Raw genomic sequence first — 18,797 nt, forward strand, 5'->3', positions numbered from 1 at the left:
GTATCAAATTGTCTACTAGTAAGATAAGGACAGCCATAGATACATCTGATTATTACTAGGAAAAAGATGGTTTACTTTGTTGAGTTCTGAAGTGACTTATACTAAACAGTAACTCCTTGTTAGAACACAAATGTAGGCAATACCACACAAAAGCATTTCAGCCTAAACGGATTTTGTGGCCCAGTCATGATATAATACAGTAATACAGTACAAAATAATCAGCAACAAATAATCAGCAAGGATGACTCAAAATTATTTTAGGACAAGCACAAAGCACCTCTTTTTGTATTTAAGAAGCTGAAGTAAGCTTTTCTCTCATGGTGATGGAGTTAAGTCCAAGATGAATATGCTAGTACCCCAACCCCAAGTTAGTCAATGCTGTCCTGTGATGTTTGCGGTGAATATCTCAGGGAGATATCTTTTGGGGTCTCCAGGAAATGGAAGTGCTGGAGCTTGGTTAAAATGTCCCATGAGGAAGATTCCGATGGTGCCCAGCATAAACAGCAAGGCCATGGTGATGAAGCAGAGTCTGTCAATCACTCGGGCAACCAGGAACCACTCCTCATTCTCCTGCAGAACAAACAAGAGAAAAATGAAGAAAAAAAAATACAAACAAGAAAAAAACCAAAACAATCCATGGTGCAAATGCAAATGTTCTTATCCACAGGACAAACATTTACATTGCTAATACAAGGAGTGTTTCTCTACAGTTAAATCACATTCAGCACAAATTCACTTCAATTCAGCTATACACTGTTTTTTCCCCCTTCAAGTAGTTTTTATGATTTCAGCTTAAAAAAATGATCACATTAAACCTGCCATTTTGCCCTAAAGCAGTCAGGATGCTATGAATATCAGGTAGTTAAATCTATGGAGTGCATGGTGTGCTCTTAATCTTTATTGTGATTATTGTATTAACTGGTATAGTGCATTAAACAAAAAGGTTGACAAGTTTAACTATACTAAATATAGAGTAAATGGAGTTTTTAGTCTTTTCTGATGAATGCTGTCTATACTTAAATGCCATAGTAGTATTTGTTTCTATCACATAATAATGTCATAATTATAATAATAATGTCATACAAAACAAAATCTATAAGCTGACAAAATTATCTCTTTTTCTTGTATTCTCTCTATAATTTATTTTATTAAGGTGTGACAGTCACTGCACTCACTTTCTGGAAGTCATTGTGCTGTTTGGTGCTCTCAGCGATGTGTTTGCAGGAAGCTACACACTGCTGCAACTCTGGTGACGCCATGGCCAGACCCCAAGTCAAATCCTGGACCGTGTCTTCCTCCAGGCTGTTCCCTGGGGAACATCAGTCGCAAAATGCTTCATTTAAAGCACACATACACGTGCACACATACTTGTTTTCTTTTGATGTTTTCTGTCGGTTAGGTTAGCTACTTATGATACAGTAGCTAACTTAAGCCTAGTGTAGACTTGCTTTTTTCCAGTTCTTCTCTTTGGTATACTGTCTCCTTGGTGAGACTAGCTTTGTGAATATTCCTTGTTTATTTACATGATAGTATTTTTTTATTTTTTTTTATTTTTTGTGAATCCAAATCTTGGTGTTGTTTTTTGTAATTTTAATAAAATATTTTGCCATACTTCTAAACCTCCATCAGTCTTGTACACACCACATTTCATCCAACATGCCCACAATCTTAATTTTATAATTGTTCTCACTCTCAGACCCTAGACTTTGTCCTCCTGCAGGAATGTAACATTTAGGAACAGGATTTGGAAAGCATGTTTGTATGTGACTCACGGATCTTCTCCAGGGCACTCCTCATGAGCCCGCCTCTCTCTTTCAGCTTGCTGAACATCAGCTCAGAGCGTGCCGTCTTCAGCATGTACTCATCCGCCTTCACAATTAGTCCTAGTGAGCTGTGTCTCCTCAGAGGGACAGTAGATTTGTTCGTTATGCCATCTGCATTCAGTACCCTATGTGGTGTCCAGCGCTGCATCCTCATCCCCAGCACCCGAGGAAAAATGTTTAACAGTACCTGTGGTTTGTCATAAGAGTATATATAGTACAGAGCTTTTAACTCACTTCAGCAAACATTTATTTACATTTCTTTACTTCAGTAGAAGTCAATGTCTGTTTATTCTGTGAAAAATGGGATCTCTGATATGAAAAGGAATAAAGTATGCATCTTTGCATACGGTGCTTTACCTTCCTGACTTTATTGGTTAATAGGTGTGTGTTGGGAGTTCGCAGAGAGACATTCAAAACTACTACACAGTTCATCACTGTGATTGCAGTCACAGACATCACAAACATCAAATATCTGATAAAACCAAGCAAAAAAAAGACATTTCGTTTACTAAAAAAACAAATAAATATTCCATGAAACTGATTTAATGTAATAAACTGAAATGTTCCGTGCAGTTTGCTATGATACACTTACTTGCCAATCAGGGGAACAGCCTGAGAGGTTTCTGGAACTTTCTTTGCGATGAGGAAGAGGAATACAGTCTGTGCAAGCAGGATAGTGATGGACATGGTACATTTCTGTCCTCCAGCTAATCAACACACACACACACACACACAAAGCTATGATCATGATCAAACAAATGATATTACCTATTAATACACAGAAACATTTGTATTTTTGAAGAGATGGGAAGTAGGTGGCTAACAGCTCACGGTACAATTAAGCATTAATTAAACTGTATTTTTTGCTTTATAAACCCAGGATAGCTGAATCTAGAACATATAACCTGTATGTAAGTCTCAGACAAAATCTCTATATTCTGGGGTGAGCTTTATTTTTTTGTTTACTTTTACTCTGATAAAACACTCTGATAGAATAAGGAGCCCTTCATGTCTTGGATTTAATGGTTAATTGGAATTGGACAAAATCTCTAAGAAGGTATACACTTCCACCAGGAGGTCCATCAAAAACACATAGCATATGTAACCTAACTGCTTTTTGGAAGTCCAAGTTCAGGCATGACTAAACATATGTTTTGGCATCAATAAATAGCTTCAGTAAAACCAATCATAGTAAAATAGTAGTTAAACTGCTAGATATCGGCTAAGTTTTAATGATGCAATGTGTGTAATGACTAGGGTTGATACTGATTGATATTGGTGATCATTAGGCAGGTCCTCTCTGTAATTATATTAGTCCATACACCAACACTTCTGCCTGTTGCTTCATGCAGCTGATGCACCCTGACCTTTAGCTGGCAGGAAGTAGACCAGCAGTCCGAGAGAAGAGAAGAGCACACAGGGCACAATGATGTTGATGATGTAGAAAAGTGGCTTTCTTTGGATGATGAGGAAGAAGATAATCTCCTGGTAGTCCAGCTCATCTCGGCTGTACTTCTCGTTCACCACCTTCTTAGCTGGCCGATGCTTAATTACCCATTCACCATTCTCTAGCCAATCAAAGTGCATGGAACATTACTGAATCATGGAAAGATATAGCATTACAAACAATCTATGACTTTTTAGTACTTTAGTGTGGTAGTGAATAGATGTGTTTTAAAATTAAATTAAATCTACCCTGGACAGTTAACTCAGTGAACTGATCTGCTATATGCTTGATTGTATTCTGCCTCACTTGTAGGTCACATTGAATAAAAGTGTCCACTAAATGAATAAACATAAATTACTAAAAATTATGGGGCTTAAAAGATTCTCTTGCTGCCACACAGGAAGCAAAGCGACAGTATAAATACTGTTGGTTGTATGATCTGATGTACTAAACTGATATACCTGTGAAAGCTTCGGGGTCGATCTCAATCCATTCCACTACGGTGTTTTCCTCATTCGTCAGTTTCAGCTCAATCTCATTAGCACTGTACGTCTGAGACCTACAACTCATTGAAAGCAAAGAGTCAAGGCAGCACTATAAATCACACTTCTAATCTATTATTCTATTCAATCAGTACATACTATTCTATACAGTCTTTACTCTGAAAGTTGCTGCTTTCATTTCCTGTAACAGCGTTCATAGTTAGGTCAGGCTTCGTTAATCTGTAACAGAGCCAAGGCCAAGCAGCAGACAAAAAGGCTAAACTGACCATTGGCTATATGTCTAAAGCACATATTATAAAAAACTATTAGAGGTCAGGGATTTAATGTACTTTGTTTAACAGAAATGTGGATTAGTCCAAATGAATATGTAGTGTTAAATGAGGCTTAGCTCTCTTGGATACACCACCCTCATCTACCTGGCTGAGGAGGAGGCATCTCAACTGTATATAACAATATGCTATGCATTACCAAGAAATATGGATATGAAGTTAACTAATTTTAAGTCCATTTTATTAATATAATAAATATAGCTACAAGTATATTCAATTGTTTCCACTAATTAATATTTGTAGGCCATGAGGGCCCTATTATGAATCTAGTTGTATCAGTAGAAAAAGCTATAATTGTCATTTATTTTGATAATCAACAATACTCTCTGAGAAACCTTGAACTTGACCCTTGTCAGATGTCAAAATATAGGCCAATATCAAACCTGCCCTTTATCTGCAAGATCCTAGAAAATGTTGCAAATCAGCTGCTGAGATCATACTTCCATATGAAACACATACAACAAATCTTTCTGTCACGATTTAGGCATCATCACAGTACTGAGGCAGGGCTGGTTAAAGTAGTAAACGACTTACTATTGGTCTCCGATTGTGATTTGTGTCTCCTTGCTTGTGTTGCTTGATCTCAGTGCAACTTTTGAAATCATAGATCATATAGAATATTCTTCTAGACAGCCTAGAAAATTTTGTTTGAGTTAAGGGAATGACTCAGATCTTATTTGACTGATCTTTATCAGTTTGTAAATGTCAACGGTGACTTCTCTATGCATACAAAAGAAAAGTTTGGTGTTCCACAAACCTCTGTCCTAGGCCCATTGCTTGTTTCCCTATATAAGCTAGCTCTCTGTGTACTACCTTCTGCTACTATGCCAATGACATACAACTATATGTTTCAGCCAAGCCAGATAACAGACAACATGTGTAGTAAACATGAAGAATGTGTAAAGGACATTAGACTCTCAATGCTGAGTAACTTTCTCCTACTTAATTCCAACAAGACAGATGTTCTTCTATGGCACAGGCAGCCAGGCCTTTCAGTTACATCATGTGAAGCAGTAAAAGACCTTTGTGTGGTTATTGATTCCAGTCTATCATTTGAAGCCTAATATTATTTATTAGGATAGGATCTCAGAAACATTGTTAAGCTAAGAAATTTAATGATGTTACATGATGCAGAAAAACTAGTTCATGCATTTGTTATCTTAATTCCAGGCTGAATTATAAAATTTTTACATTACTAATCACGTATAAAGCAATGAGTGGTCTTGCCTCTCAGTTCCTGAGTAAGCTTTTGGTCCTCTATACCTGCTTCGATCAAAAGATTCAGACTCTTTATCAGCACTTAGAATGATGAAGACTACAGCAGCAGGCAGAATGTTTTCCTTTAAGCCTTCCAGCAATGGAATAGCCTTCAAAATAGTGTTTGGGGCTCAGACACAGTCTCAAACTTTAAGTCTAGGATGAAAATGTAGAAATTTGTTTAATCAGACATTTTTAAATAGCTTTCCTCTTCTGTAAAGGTGCCAATATGTGCATGGAGACTTTTGGTAAACAGGGATATTTTAATGCTACTGGATACTTGGATGTCCCCCACATGGATACCCTGAAGATTTGCACTTCCTCAAAACAGCTTATGCCCAAGTCTCACCCTTGCTTCAGTGGATAATCTCACCTGGATCTTATAGCACTAACTGCTGCTGTAAGACAAGGCTTTTCCTGTGCTTTTTCCAGAGTTCCTATTCACAATATGCTGATACAGAACATTCTTACAACTCACTTAGTACTGTTTGACTTAACAGTATATATTTGGAAAAAAGAAATGATTTATAATCCCATGCTATCCATGCCAGGCCACCCAGAAGAGGTTGGGTTCCCTTTTAAGTCTGGTTCCTCTCAAGGTTTCTCCTTGCCACGTGCAAGGAGCTTGCTCACTGGCTCTCTCACTAAAGATGTAAATCTACATCTGAATTTCTGTAAAGCTACTTTGTGACAATGTCTATTGTTAAAAATTGTTTACAAATAAAATTGATTTGGATTCAGTTGAGAAATGTCTTCTAATAAGGCTGTAAATGGACATCATCTTATGATGTATGATAAGATGTTTTGATTTGCCATTTATAAGCTGAAACCTCAGAACAACACTTTATATTCCTGTTCCAAAAAACTATATTTAACAGATCCACTAATTAGGTGTGTTAAGCCCAGAGCACACTAAGCTCAGAGCACAGTCACCTAAGTTTCTCCAGCAAACTCAAAAGCTGGTTTGGTGTGATGTACAGTATGTTATGTTTGGGAAGTTTCTAGAAGGTTCTCCTCCATTCTCACTTGTTTACTTATCTCCTAATTTTAATAAACAGTCTAAAGATGAATTCAAATGTTGGTTTTGAAGAAAGCTGCATCACTAATCACTGTCTATGTGAACATTAAAGGCTGTTGTGTGATAATGAGCTCCACCTGAATACCATGCTGCAGTTTTGCCAGTCAAAGGGGAAATAGTTGACTTTGACTGCACAGGCACTGCGGTAGATTGCGGGGGGAAGCCAGTACACCATACCATATGGGTCTATCAGAGCATTGGTGTAGAGTGTGATCTCAAAATGCCCATCAACACTAAACACACACAAGATAGAGAAGGGGTTATGCTTTATTATTATTATTATTATTATTATTATTATTATTATTATTATTATTAGTATTGTGTGACTCACTTGTTCTCCAGTATAATATCAGGAAGCCAGATGGCTTTTGAGGGAATCCGTGTGCCTGTGATGTTCTCATATGCTTCAAACCCTGGCCTGTCAGCCCACCTGAGCCTATAGTCATACCACTGCTACAGGGAGTGAGAGATTGAGACAAAAAGAAGGGGGGATAAAGAGAGAGAGAGACAGAAAGAGGGGAGCAAACAAGAGAGATTTTAATAGAAAAAAAATAGTTTACCTCAGTTTCAATTCATCGACAAAATGAAAAAACAAATGGCCATTGACATTATAAATAAGTCAGTGTTACAGCTAAATTCATAGTCATCAAAATACATGCTGTCCTGAAATTTCAGTTGCTGTAGATATTTTGGCTTAGAGTTTAGAATGTGCATGAAATTGAGGGGGGTTTGCCCTCAGTGTTGCCTCAGAGTAGAATATACCACGCTCAAAGACTGTGATCAGAAAGAAATAGAAATATGTCTCATCCAAGTGTGATTCTATAAGAATCACCCGGATGCTTTCTGTTGTTTATGCCTGTCGAGAACCTCTAATAAAATCATATAGTGTCACTAAAGGGGTTCTTGACTGTGCTTTCTTGCACTGGTTTAGTAAATATCCATAAATTTTATAAACACATATTACCACTTTATACATTCCCCTCTGAAAGTATTGGAATGGCAAGGTCAGATCTGTTGTTTTTGCTATACACTGAAGACATTTGGGTTTGAGATCAAAAGATGAATATGAGACGATAGATGAGAATTTCAGCTTTCGTTTCCTGGTATTTACATCATGTGTTTTACAACTTAGAAAATGGCACCTTTTGTTTGAACCCACCCATTCTTCAAGTGATCAAAAATATTGAAACGTGTGACTGACAGGTGTTTCTTGTTGCCTAGGGGTGTCCTGTCAGATTGATTGTTTAAACAATTAATGGCTCTGAATGTCTACTCTTGATCTGAGCCCTGGGTTTCACCTGTGAAGACTGCACTTGTTGTTAAAAAGGATAAACCATATGGAGACCAGAGAGCTGTCTATGGGAGAAAAGCAAGCCAGTTTGAAACTGAGAAAAGAGGGGAAAATCGAGCAGAGCCATTGCATAAGCATTAGGTGTAGTCAATAGAACAATTTGGAATCCACCGTTCGAAGAAGAGTTGTCACGAAATTTGGATTTTGTCTGTGCTGCTTCAAAAGGCCTGTAGACCCATGTGCTGTTTAGATTATGGGCACTGCAAAATACAGCATGAATATTATATTTTTTAGTGTTTCTAGCTAGAATCCATGACTGTCCCTTGCAAAAATACACTTATTTTAATTTTAAATAGATGCTCTGCTCACTGCCAGTGTCCGGTGTAAAAGCCCACTTTGATTAACATGACATGTTGTAACATGTTGTACATGGTGTACTGCAGTCTGATGTAAAATGGACATAATACACTGCTGCCTCTCAACACTTGCCTGGACTAGTCAAAACCCCTAATCCAGTATGTTTATGAGACACTTTTTTTTTTTTTTTTGCTGCTGCCTTTGTTCACTCACTATGACTGCTACATTTATTGCTGCTACACTGCATACTAGTTTACACACAACAGTTCTGTTGTCCTGACTAGTTAACGAGCACTGTCTTGTGTATTTATTGAAAATCAATTTTCTTCTTTGCACTCATTTCATACTGTTGTGTATCTGCACTTTATGTAATCTTGTGTACTGTATTATTGAATCGTCATATGTTGCACCATGGTCCTGGGGAAATGATATTTCATTTCAATGCATACAAGCTATATAGAGGAATGACAGTAAAAACACATGTGACTTGGTTGACTGAAGAGGACCTCCAAACCTAATGAAGGATAATGAAATTTTATAATAATAATGTTACAATAACAAATAATAACAATCTGATGGTTTTAATTATTATTAAATATTCCATAAATCAAGTTTATATGCATAGAATATATTCCATAAATAAAGTTTATATGCATTGTAATTCATAATTGGTAAAAATCTCCTTCAGCCCCTATCTGCATGTCAAGTGACCCTATGGTTGAGATGCCTTAATTGCTCAGTTGCACTGTGTCTAATTTGTAAGTCGCTTTGTATATAAGCTGCTTTGTGACAATGTCCATTGTTAAAAAGTGCTATACAAATAAAATCTAATTGAACATATGCATCAGCCAAATAAATAAATATAAATGTTTTCATGTAATACTGCTGCCATGCAAGCCTTCTTACTTGAAACATGTCAGAACAAAGTGTAGACAATATGCACTATCCATTTAGCAGCTTGCGACTACATTCAGAGCTACAGGTATCCTGTCCTCCAAAGTTAGGCTTACCCTTCACTGATCTACCTCAGTGAGTGTATTCTTTTATGCAATACAAGCATCTTTTTTGTAGAACACTTCAGACCTCTAAGGCCCCTGTTAGCTCAAGCCAGTTTTCCCTAATTAGCATTGTACTAGCTATCACTTACTGCAATGGTCGCTGTGTTACCACAAAGCTTGCACTGTTTTTTTCACTCCACTTGTTAAGAGGCACTTATTTATCATCTCAACCCTCTTGGGTTAATTTCACCCTCTATATTGTTTTCATTGTGTATTCCACATTTGCTGGCGTCACACAGACTAGCAAGCCTGTGGCTGCATGTCACTAGTGTGGCTGAGTTTTTTTCCTTTGCCATACTACAAAACAGCTTGCTAGTCATAAACAGCTACATTATGTGGCTGAAAGCTTGTGAACACCTGACCATCACACCCATATGTGGGCCTTCCCCAAACTGTTGCCACAAAATTGGAAGCACACAACTGTAAAGGATGTCTTTGTATGCTGTAGCATTAAGAATTCCCATTTCTGGAACTAACAGGCACAAACATGTTCCACCATGACAATACCCCTGTGCACAAAGCAAAGTCCATAAAGACATGATTTCCTAAGGTTGGAGTGGAAGAACTCCAATGTCGTGCACAGAGCCCTGACCTCAACCCTGCTGAACACCTTTGGGATGAACTTTGGGATGAACAGTGTCAAATAACATCAACAAGCCTTTCCCTAGACCTTTAGGGGCCAGAAAAATGTAAACACTAGCCTGAAAAGAATAAACTAGTGAGATCCATTACATGGCAACATTGAGAATTAGTTATAATAATGCTATAATAATACTGGCTTTTATCTTGTTTTTAGTTCTTACCATCTCTACCCAAACACATGTGGTCAGTGTCTCCTCTTTTTCATTCTGTGGAAACAGAGAAGGAAATTTAGATGATAATAGACTCATTCACACATATACACAGTGCCATTCAGAATTATTGGCACCTTTCATGAAAATTAATATAAAATATAACATTATATAGTAATATTCTGATGCCTTCCTTGGAGAGAATAACAGCATAAAATCTGTTTCTGTATTGTCTAAAGACAACTGTAGATGGATCTTGGTCCACTCCTCCATGCAGAAAATTTTACACTCCTGTATATTCTTTGGTTCCTGTATGTGGACTTTCCTCTTCAATTCAGACCACAGGATTTTAGTAGAGCTCTAGAAACTAAGATGATCATAAGCAAACATTGATCAACCATTTCTGTGGTTCGGCTCTTTCTACAGTCAAGTCTTAACCTCCTGGCAGAGGCAACCATGTTTTGGGCTCAAATATCCTCTTATTTAGCAGAATTCATGATGCCATCAGTTTTTGCAAGAGTCCCTGAACCACCAGACAAAAAACAGGATCAGTGTGATCCATAACCATATTTTTACAGTGGCTATCAGGTGTATGCTTGTGTGCAGTCTCCTTATTTTCCAAACATGCTGATGGTGTGCTTGACCAAAAAATATTATTTTGGTCCTACAACACATGATACCAGATGTAGTTCTAATGATGCTTGGTGAAGCTTGGGTGTTACATTTTGTGAGATGGACCCCCAGGAAAGGCTTCTTACTGGCACAAACAGCATGTTGTTATGAAAGTGTTGTTTACCTGTTCTTTTGAAACTTGAGAGAATCAACTGCGCAATTCTAAAATTGTGATTTTTTAGCTTTTTCCCGCCACTATCACTATCTTCCTGAAAAATATGTTGTACAAGAATGACATTTTTTGCATTTATTTGAAATATTCCTAAGGGGCATTAATAATTTTGGCACACATTTTGAAAAAAAGAAAATGTGATTATTTAAAAAGTGGTTCTAATGAGAATATTTTTAAAACAAAGATAAATAGTTTCTGCTATTACCTGAGTAGAAAATTTTAGTTATTGTGTATAATATTTATTTTATACAATCATTTTTATTCATTTTTATTTATAGAATCATTTTTATTCATCATACTTATTTGTATTAAGGGTGCCATTAATTCTGGAGATCTCACACACACACACACACACACACACAATTAGGCTTCACCAGAGAAATTAGGTTGGTGAGGGTCATCTTCAGTTTGACCTCTGTGATGTCTCCATTCTTCTCCACTGGTCTGATGTTCTTGTTGTAACCTCTCATAAGATCCCCATGCAGAGCCCCTTCAAGGTTACACACTACTTCTACATAAAACACACATACAAGCACACACACATACACGCACACACAAATTACACACAATATACACTAGGTTATACACATTTAGTGTATAATCTAGTGTATAATCCTCGTTCGTGTATACCCTTATTGCTCTACATGCTTTGGAAAATTCTATCATGCAGGATTGTTTGTTTACACACTTGCATACTCAGTTTGTCTGGATAATGAGAACCTTTTTTCCAGAAAAAAGCCTCTTGGCATATGTTTACAGAATACAGTCAAACACTAAGATTTGCATTTGAAATTATTATATCTTATTAAATAATTACTATTTCTTACACTATAGTCTCCATAGAGAGGAGTGTACTATAAGTTACAGGAGTAAAATCATCAGACAAGTCTGATATGCCCAGTGAGGCAGCATTCATCTCATGGGGCACAGATTAAATACCACATTTGCTTCAAGAAACTACATGTTACAAATGAAAAAAAAAAAAAAAATCACACTACATTTACACACGAAAGTAATATGTCCAAATTATTTGTAGAGTTATCAACCAAAAAAACAAAAAAAAAGATCATAATCGTTTTGACCAGTTTATTCTAAAATAATGTTATATATATTTTTTCAAATAGAATAGTTCTGAATTAACTTTTTCAGTAAACCAAAAAGAAGAAAGGAAGAATACTCAGAAAATGTGAGCGCTTACCTGAGGGGATGAGGCTCAAAAGTGTCCATGTCCATACACACAAAGCTGGGACAGGGCGCTTAGTCATGACTGTGCAGTGACAATGAGCATTTGCCTCTTCTCTCTGTATACAGCACTTATTTGCAGGATAATAGGTGTGGTTTTTGTCTTGGTGTTATTTTCAGAACGACTACTATTATTAATCCTCTCCACTGATGATCCCTGCATTGTCAGCTGTCACACACACAGAGCGCAGTGTATTTCACTGCAGTTGGAGGCCACATTGGAATCTCCTGCATTTTGGTAACATGTCTCTCTCTCTCTCTCTCTCTCTCTCTTTGTCTGTCTGTTTACTGTAAAAGACTGTAGTTGAGTTACACTGAGCCCCATAGCTATGGCTACAGTTAACTTGATGAAAGTGGAGGTGTAGAGAGATGAATGTAAGCAGCTGTCCTCTACTTGTTCCTTTTCCCTGGTGTGTGTGTGCGTGTGTATGCATGTGTGTGTTTTATGTAATTTAGTAATTATGTAATTAATTTATGTAACGGCAACTCATATTAACATTCCAATGCAAGGAATCCCAATAGCTTAGTTATTAAACCTGTAATATGCAACTATGTTTGCTAATATTTGCTCTGAAGCGTTAGAAAAGAGTCAGTAGGAATGATGCATAATGCAATATTAAAATCTGCATAACACAGTTTCAAAAAGTTTTTTTTTTTTAATTACACAGGTAGATCCTAAATGACTGTGTATTCCAGAAGTTCACTGAGTAGTGTATCTTAAATGTTTTCTGCTTATGAAAATATTAACCTTCTAATATATCTGATTGATCTTCCTAATTCATATTTAGGATTACTTCCTTTTGAATAGGCAGCAGAATAGTCCTGGATGACTACAGCACAGGACTACTCTGTTTAAAGATTTTCCTTGCTCTAAACCACCTTTTTTAACAACCAGCTAAAGAAAATTTTAAATTTCAGAGTTACCAGCAAAACTGGAATACATTTAAAAAAAAAGATCAATACATACATTTTTCATCACTGACTGGTGAGTTATACCCAATTCATAATTAGGGTTTAATATAAAGAAAAACACTCAGCACTGGATGCAGTAATGCAACACAGTCACTTTCTCAGACTGCAGTAGATGCCCTTATGTTACATTCACTACATGAAGTTTTCAGTCCAGCTGTCTCTCAATCTCCTGACTCACCATGACATCAGAAGCAGATGGCCATTCTAAAGAGTATCCAAAAATAGCAACCCTTGAGCCAGTCACCCTATTACAGACTCATTATACACTGATATGGACAGATAATTAGCTTTTTAATAATTAGCTTTTTAATAAAAATATTCTATTAAAAAAAGTCAAACTGACTGGCAGTTCAAGTTTTCAAGATAATACTGTTATGATGAGCTAATATTTATAGGGCTAAAAAGGAGTGTCATTTATGTATGAACTACCATAAAATTAAGCTTCTTTCCATTCCAAAGTTTAGGGAAAAAAAAGTCAGCTAATGACTATGGAGGTACATTAAGCACTATGCTAGCAAACAAACAACAAAGTCTGTGTTTGGTTGATGCCGCAGGCAACTTGAGGTTGCTGATAAAAAAAAAAAATTCCTAAATCTTAAAAAAAATGCTGATTTTTAACAAATATTATTTAACACTGCACTTGTAGTAAATATAACCGTCAATATGTCAGGATTTAATATGATTTTTTATATATATATATAATGTATTAGTGTATCTACAGTCTAGTTGTCCATGTCACACATTTTTAGACAGATTTAATGGGAGAACATTTTTATATACGTTATTGTAGTTATTGGTTTCTCTCTTCATTTCAGAGTGAGAAGACACATATTTTCACCTTGCACTTTTATTTCTTGAAAAAAAGTAGATAGAAACTCCAATATGCAGTGACCTGCATATGTAACCTTAAGCAGTAGTTCCACCTCATCAGTTGATGCATATGAATACTTGCATTTGTCATTCATTTTTAGGACCTTTGGCCATTTTGGTGTTTTTCTGTGTTTTGCCTTCTCATTCATGAGACATTTGACATAACAGTTTATGGCATGCTATCGCCACTTTCACTAAAACTACATTAAAAAAACTGTATATGTGTGTACCTCCTTTTCTGCATAAAAATGTCTAAATTGAGCCTTAAAGGACTAAATCTTTACAATTAACTTTTATGATCTGTTTTTGTCAAATTTCTACACTTTACATTTGTACTTGAAATGTTTTTACAATAGGACTTTGTACCTAGCTTCTTTTCTTTACTGAACATTGAAACTTATATTTAAAGTCATAAAACCACAGGTTACATTCAGGTTGTTTTGAAATGTTTTTAAAATAGGTATTAAAATTAAACTCATATGTAGTTCAAGTCCCCATCACATGACCATCAATCCAGAATTTTTGTATGATCAAGGCTGTGGATGGAGAGAGAAGTTGGGCTGCACTGGCATGTAATGAGTGCTTATTTTCACCTGTGTGTTATGTCTGGCACCCTACATATTTGCCTGTGTTTTTCTCCTCAGGTTTCCCCGACTGAGGAGGGACCTACCCCATACCTATGAGTATTCAAGAGGGTACATATCAGGCCTTGGTGAAATTGGGTAGTTAGTCCCTGCCTCACCCATGAATCATTCTGGGGTCTAATTGGCTTGGGTTTAATGAAATATTAAAAGCCATGATGGTGAACGGGCACAGTGTATAAAGGGGCAGGTTTTGTGGCTCTGACTGGGGAGGCGGTGCCAGGGCCATCAATGGCTACTTTGTGTCACAGTGACTCAGGAGAAATTGTGGACCCCTCCCCTTTGCCCTCCATAGTGATTCCTCTTGGGTGTCACGTATTCCTCCTCTGCCGAGCACTGCATGCTGTGGCTCTCAATGTGCATCGCAGCTCTCAGCTCTGTGGTGCCTACTTCTGCATTGTCATGTTTGTTTACGTTGCCATGTGCACTTTGTTTTGGTTTAGGTCTTGTCTCCGCCCTTGTCTTGTCAATGGTAGTCTCCCTACTGAAGAACCTGTATGTCAGATTTTTTTGCAGATACCACCCAATTGCACCCAACTGCAGAAACCGTCCAAGTGCTTTATCCCAAAGAGCCACAAGGAAATGCTTTTATTTAGCAGGCCTTCGCAGATGTTGTGTGTTTTGGTATGGAACTCACTGGGCCATTAGATTGGAGCGCATGAGGATATCGTTTTGTTTTATTTTTGGTAGATTATGCAATGTAATATCCAGAAGTGGTGCCTCTTCACAGCAGCTCAGCGTGCAGTGTTGCGGAGGCACTCTTATGCGTAATCTCCCGAGTCAGAACCCTGAAAGAGATTCTGACTGACCAAGGCACTACATTGATGTCACATACACTATGCAAGCTATATAAATGATTCGGAATTAAATAGATTTGCACCGGTGTTTACCATCCCCAAACAGGTGGATTGGTTGAATGATCAGACATTAAAAAATATCATTCAGAAGGTAATTTACAATGAGCCCCTGTTGTTTACAATACAAGAGTTCCTGCAAGACTCTTGTACTGAAATAATGTACGGCTGTTAGCTGCAGGGCATGCTAGGTGTCATTAAAGAATATTGGGAGGAGGGAACTTTGAAAAGTAAAAATGAAATTCAACACATTCCGGACCTGAGAGCAAAACTCCACACATTAGGGCAGCTAACACAGGAGAATTGTGTCAGTCTCGGCTGGAGTTTTCACTGAGAAATTGGGTACTTGCATTACCTCCCACGTCAAGTTCCAAATTACTTGCCAAGTGGTAAGCTCCTTTGAGGTCACACAGCGAGGGGGATAAGTCAACGATGAGGTCAAGTGAATGGGTAGAGGCTATGCACTGCAAATATACCCCCGCATCCTCCTGAAAACATGGTTACTGTGGCTCTCATGATGGTGGTTCTTGAGAACCTGTGGCAGAATCCCTTGACTCCACTGTCCTCAGAGAAAATGGCCTTTTCCATTCCATTTGGTTTCTCACCAATTTGTTATCCTTCCTTTGAGTTTGTTTGGAGCCCACCTTATGGACAAATATCCTAGCCTATTTAGACAATATAATCATTTATAATAATGACTGGCAGCAGCATTTACAACATATGTGGGCTGTCCTAAATTCTTTGAGACAGCAGGACTCAGGGTCGCTTGGGTCATGGGCAGCTGTGTCCCCAAAGTGACAAGACAGCAGTGATTGCAGCCTGTCTGAGACCAAGTCCAAAAAGGAGGTGAGGCAGTTCTTAAGGCTGGCTGGTTATTACCATAAGTTTGTACCTAATTATCTGGACATCACCAGCCCTCTGACTGATCTCACTAAAAAAACGGTGCCAGATCTGGTCCAGCCGATGAATCAGTGTGAACGGGCCCTTTGCCAGATAAAAGTGCTTCTGTGTGGGGGCCTGCTGTTGCATTCACCAGACTTCTCTGTCCTTTTTGTTCTGCAGACTGACACGTTGGAGGGCTGGGGGCCATTTTGACCCAGGTAGTGGAGAAGGAGGGCCCAGTATTTTACATCAGCCGGAAACTCTCGTTGCAGGAGAGCAAATGCAGTTCAGTGGAGGAGGGCTTGGGTATCAAATGGGTGTTCCTCATCTTCAGATACTAACTCTTGGGGCACCCCTTTACCCTCAGGTTCGACCAGGCCCTGCTCCAATGGCCCCACCTCATGAAGCACAATTTGTTAATACAGTACTACAGCACTGAGTTTAATGTACCTAATGTTCCACCAAGGCCACTGAGAGAAAAAAAACACTTAGAAGTTACTCCTCTTAATTATGTAATCCATGTAAAAAAGTTCTTCACACTGCTGTGTGAGACTAAACAGCTAAACAGTGATTGAAATGTGTTTATTGCTTCTTTCATTGGGTGTGTGATACATTACAGGATCAACAGAGTGCAGTGCTGCAAATAAAGATAGTAAAAAGGGGGAAATGATACTGCTGGTGCAGTATTTCCAAGGTGCATGTTGTAACATTATAAATGTTCTGATTATACTTCTGATTTAATTTAACCAGACATCCTCATACTGTGTTTCAGCAGATTAAGCACTTTAGTCTGACTGAAAATGTAAGAATTTATTCACAGGAATTTAATTTGCATTCTGTTCTTTCTTTCTTTTTATTTTTACAAAAATATGAAGTGGTCTTATCTATAAAATAAATAAATAAAAAAAAATGACATCAGTCCAGTTCAAAAAGAGGTTCCACCTCTCCTGTATTGCAATGAATAAATTAAGGACACACGATCCATATGGGTCACAAGACCCATAGAAATACTTTCAGTGAAAAATATGAACATCAGAACATCAGTTCTAGAACAACTCCAAGTCCCAGCTAGTTCCAACTCATAGAACCCTGCTCAGTGTCTGACATAATGTATAAGTATTTATATTAAAAGTCTTTAAAATAAACTATTAAACGTTTTGGACACGCTGTTCCCCAAAATGTGGCACTTCCCCTATAATATGACTACTGAAGAATACTTCAAGAAGCGATCATCTCTCTGTCAGCTAATATGCTGCTGAAATTTCTTTACTTTATGAAACATTATAATTTACACCTAGTCTGATGTCTCAGGCTGCAGAATTCTGTGGACAAAATGCATCACTTGAATCAGTTCTGCCAGCTGTTGAAGGGAGGAGCCTTCAAATAATAGTGAGTAACTTTTCTCTAGCAAGTTACATGCCCATGAAGAAGACGTCAATGAAGTTTACTGCTGTATGTCACTTGAAACAAGTGAAATTATACTGGATCCAGATAGTGCTGGATTCAAGATTGGGTGATTAACACCCACTGTCCACACCAATACAGACTGCAGAGTGAAGTGTATATTTGTTTACATTCCTCTTTAAGTTTTAAGTGCATCAAGTGCTAGAGCAATGATGTGTGGCATGCTCCTAAAAAATGAATCATTTTCCAAGCCCACAAGGCTGTAGAAGGTCAACAGATGTCCACCTATAGTTGCTTTGACGCGTGCTTCATATAGACCATGTTCATTTTTTGTGGTGAGGTCAACCAGCACCTGAAATTACACACACACCTGCAGGGTTAACACAATGTTCAGAGGCACAATGCAAAGCCTATTACATAGACATGAATGAAAGAAATTCTAAGCTTGAAGCCACTGTCTCAGACAGAGACCAATATTCAGAATTGAATTGCTAAATTAACCACTGCAAAATGGACAGGAAAATTCTAGAAACTTATTACTAAATCCAAAAAAAAAAAAAAAAAAAAAAAACAATATTAGGGGTTCTTAACATTCACTGGAGTTTTGAACATGAGAGAGAGTAAGATTTTAGCATTGCACAATGACAAATGTACTTTTAGAATATTCTAGTCATCTAGAATGTTAATATGTGTGTCTTGTTTTTGTATTGGTCACTTTTGAGCAGGAAATTTGTGTATCATGTCACGAGTATGTCATGTCAACACCAGAATCTGTGTGCAACTACAACACCCATAACACAATGCAGCCTACAAACATGGCCACCATGGACTCCCAACTCACACATTTGTTGTCATGTTCACACTCTGTATCTGCCACCTTACAGAATACTTCGGCTCAACATGAATGCAGCAGGTTCTCTGGAGTGATGTCAGGCATTGGTGGCACAAGGCCGCATCGTTGGGGAGCAGCAACAGCAAGCAGCCATGATTAGTGCACAGCTAGCACAACTCTGCACCACCATGTCAGCTCCACTAGCAGCTTTGGTGGCAACCACCCTATCTGCTTCTCCACTCATTGTACACTCAGAGAAATATGCTGGTGATCCCGCAGGATGCAAGGGCTTCCTAGTCCAATGTTCATTCTACTTCTCAGG

The 18,797-nt window shown here is 37.8% G+C and overlaps 2 protein-coding genes across 5 annotated transcripts in view; both read right to left on the bottom strand.

The window, feature by feature from the left end:
- Window positions 1-33: 33 nt before the first annotated feature.
- On the bottom strand, window positions 34-13,077 carry chrng (cholinergic receptor, nicotinic, gamma). Of its 4 annotated transcripts, none has more exons than XM_034314618.2 (12): window positions 11,977-13,077; window positions 11,153-11,286; window positions 9,947-9,991; window positions 6,769-6,890; window positions 6,515-6,670; window positions 3,732-3,829; window positions 3,191-3,391; window positions 2,416-2,530; window positions 2,181-2,295; window positions 1,773-2,010; window positions 1,176-1,309; window positions 34-570 (listed from the first exon to the last, which is right to left on the bottom strand). In XM_034314618.2, exons 1-12 carry the CDS (start codon window positions 12,041-12,043, stop codon window positions 373-375), a joined length of 1,623 nt encoding a protein of 540 aa, XP_034170509.2. In that variant the 5' UTR covers window positions 12,044-13,077; the 3' UTR covers window positions 34-372. The 4 variants fall into 4 exon arrangements, with proteins under 4 accessions (XP_034170509.2, XP_026781416.2, XP_034170511.2 ...); XM_026925614.3 differs by having other exon boundaries at window positions 38-570; window positions 11,153-11,289; window positions 11,977-12,755; XM_026925615.3 differs by lacking the exon at window positions 6,515-6,670 and having other exon boundaries at window positions 36-570; window positions 11,153-11,289; window positions 11,977-12,762.
- Window positions 13,078-16,588: 3,511 nt separating this feature from the next.
- The window catches only part of prss56 (serine protease 56), a 31,585-nt gene continuing 29,376 nt past the window's right edge, over window positions 16,589-18,797 (bottom strand). The window contains exon 13 of the mRNA XM_053227358.1: window positions 16,589-17,995. Within this exon, the coding sequence (XP_053083333.1) occupies window positions 17,822-17,995 (174 nt within the window). The 3' untranslated portion in view covers window positions 16,589-17,821. The remainder of the gene's footprint in view (window positions 17,996-18,797) is intronic.

The sequence above is a fragment of the Pangasianodon hypophthalmus genome, chromosome 21 (genome assembly GCF_027358585.1).
Source record: "Pangasianodon hypophthalmus isolate fPanHyp1 chromosome 21, fPanHyp1.pri, whole genome shotgun sequence".
Classification (NCBI taxonomy): Eukaryota; Metazoa; Chordata; class Actinopteri; order Siluriformes; family Pangasiidae; genus Pangasianodon; species Pangasianodon hypophthalmus.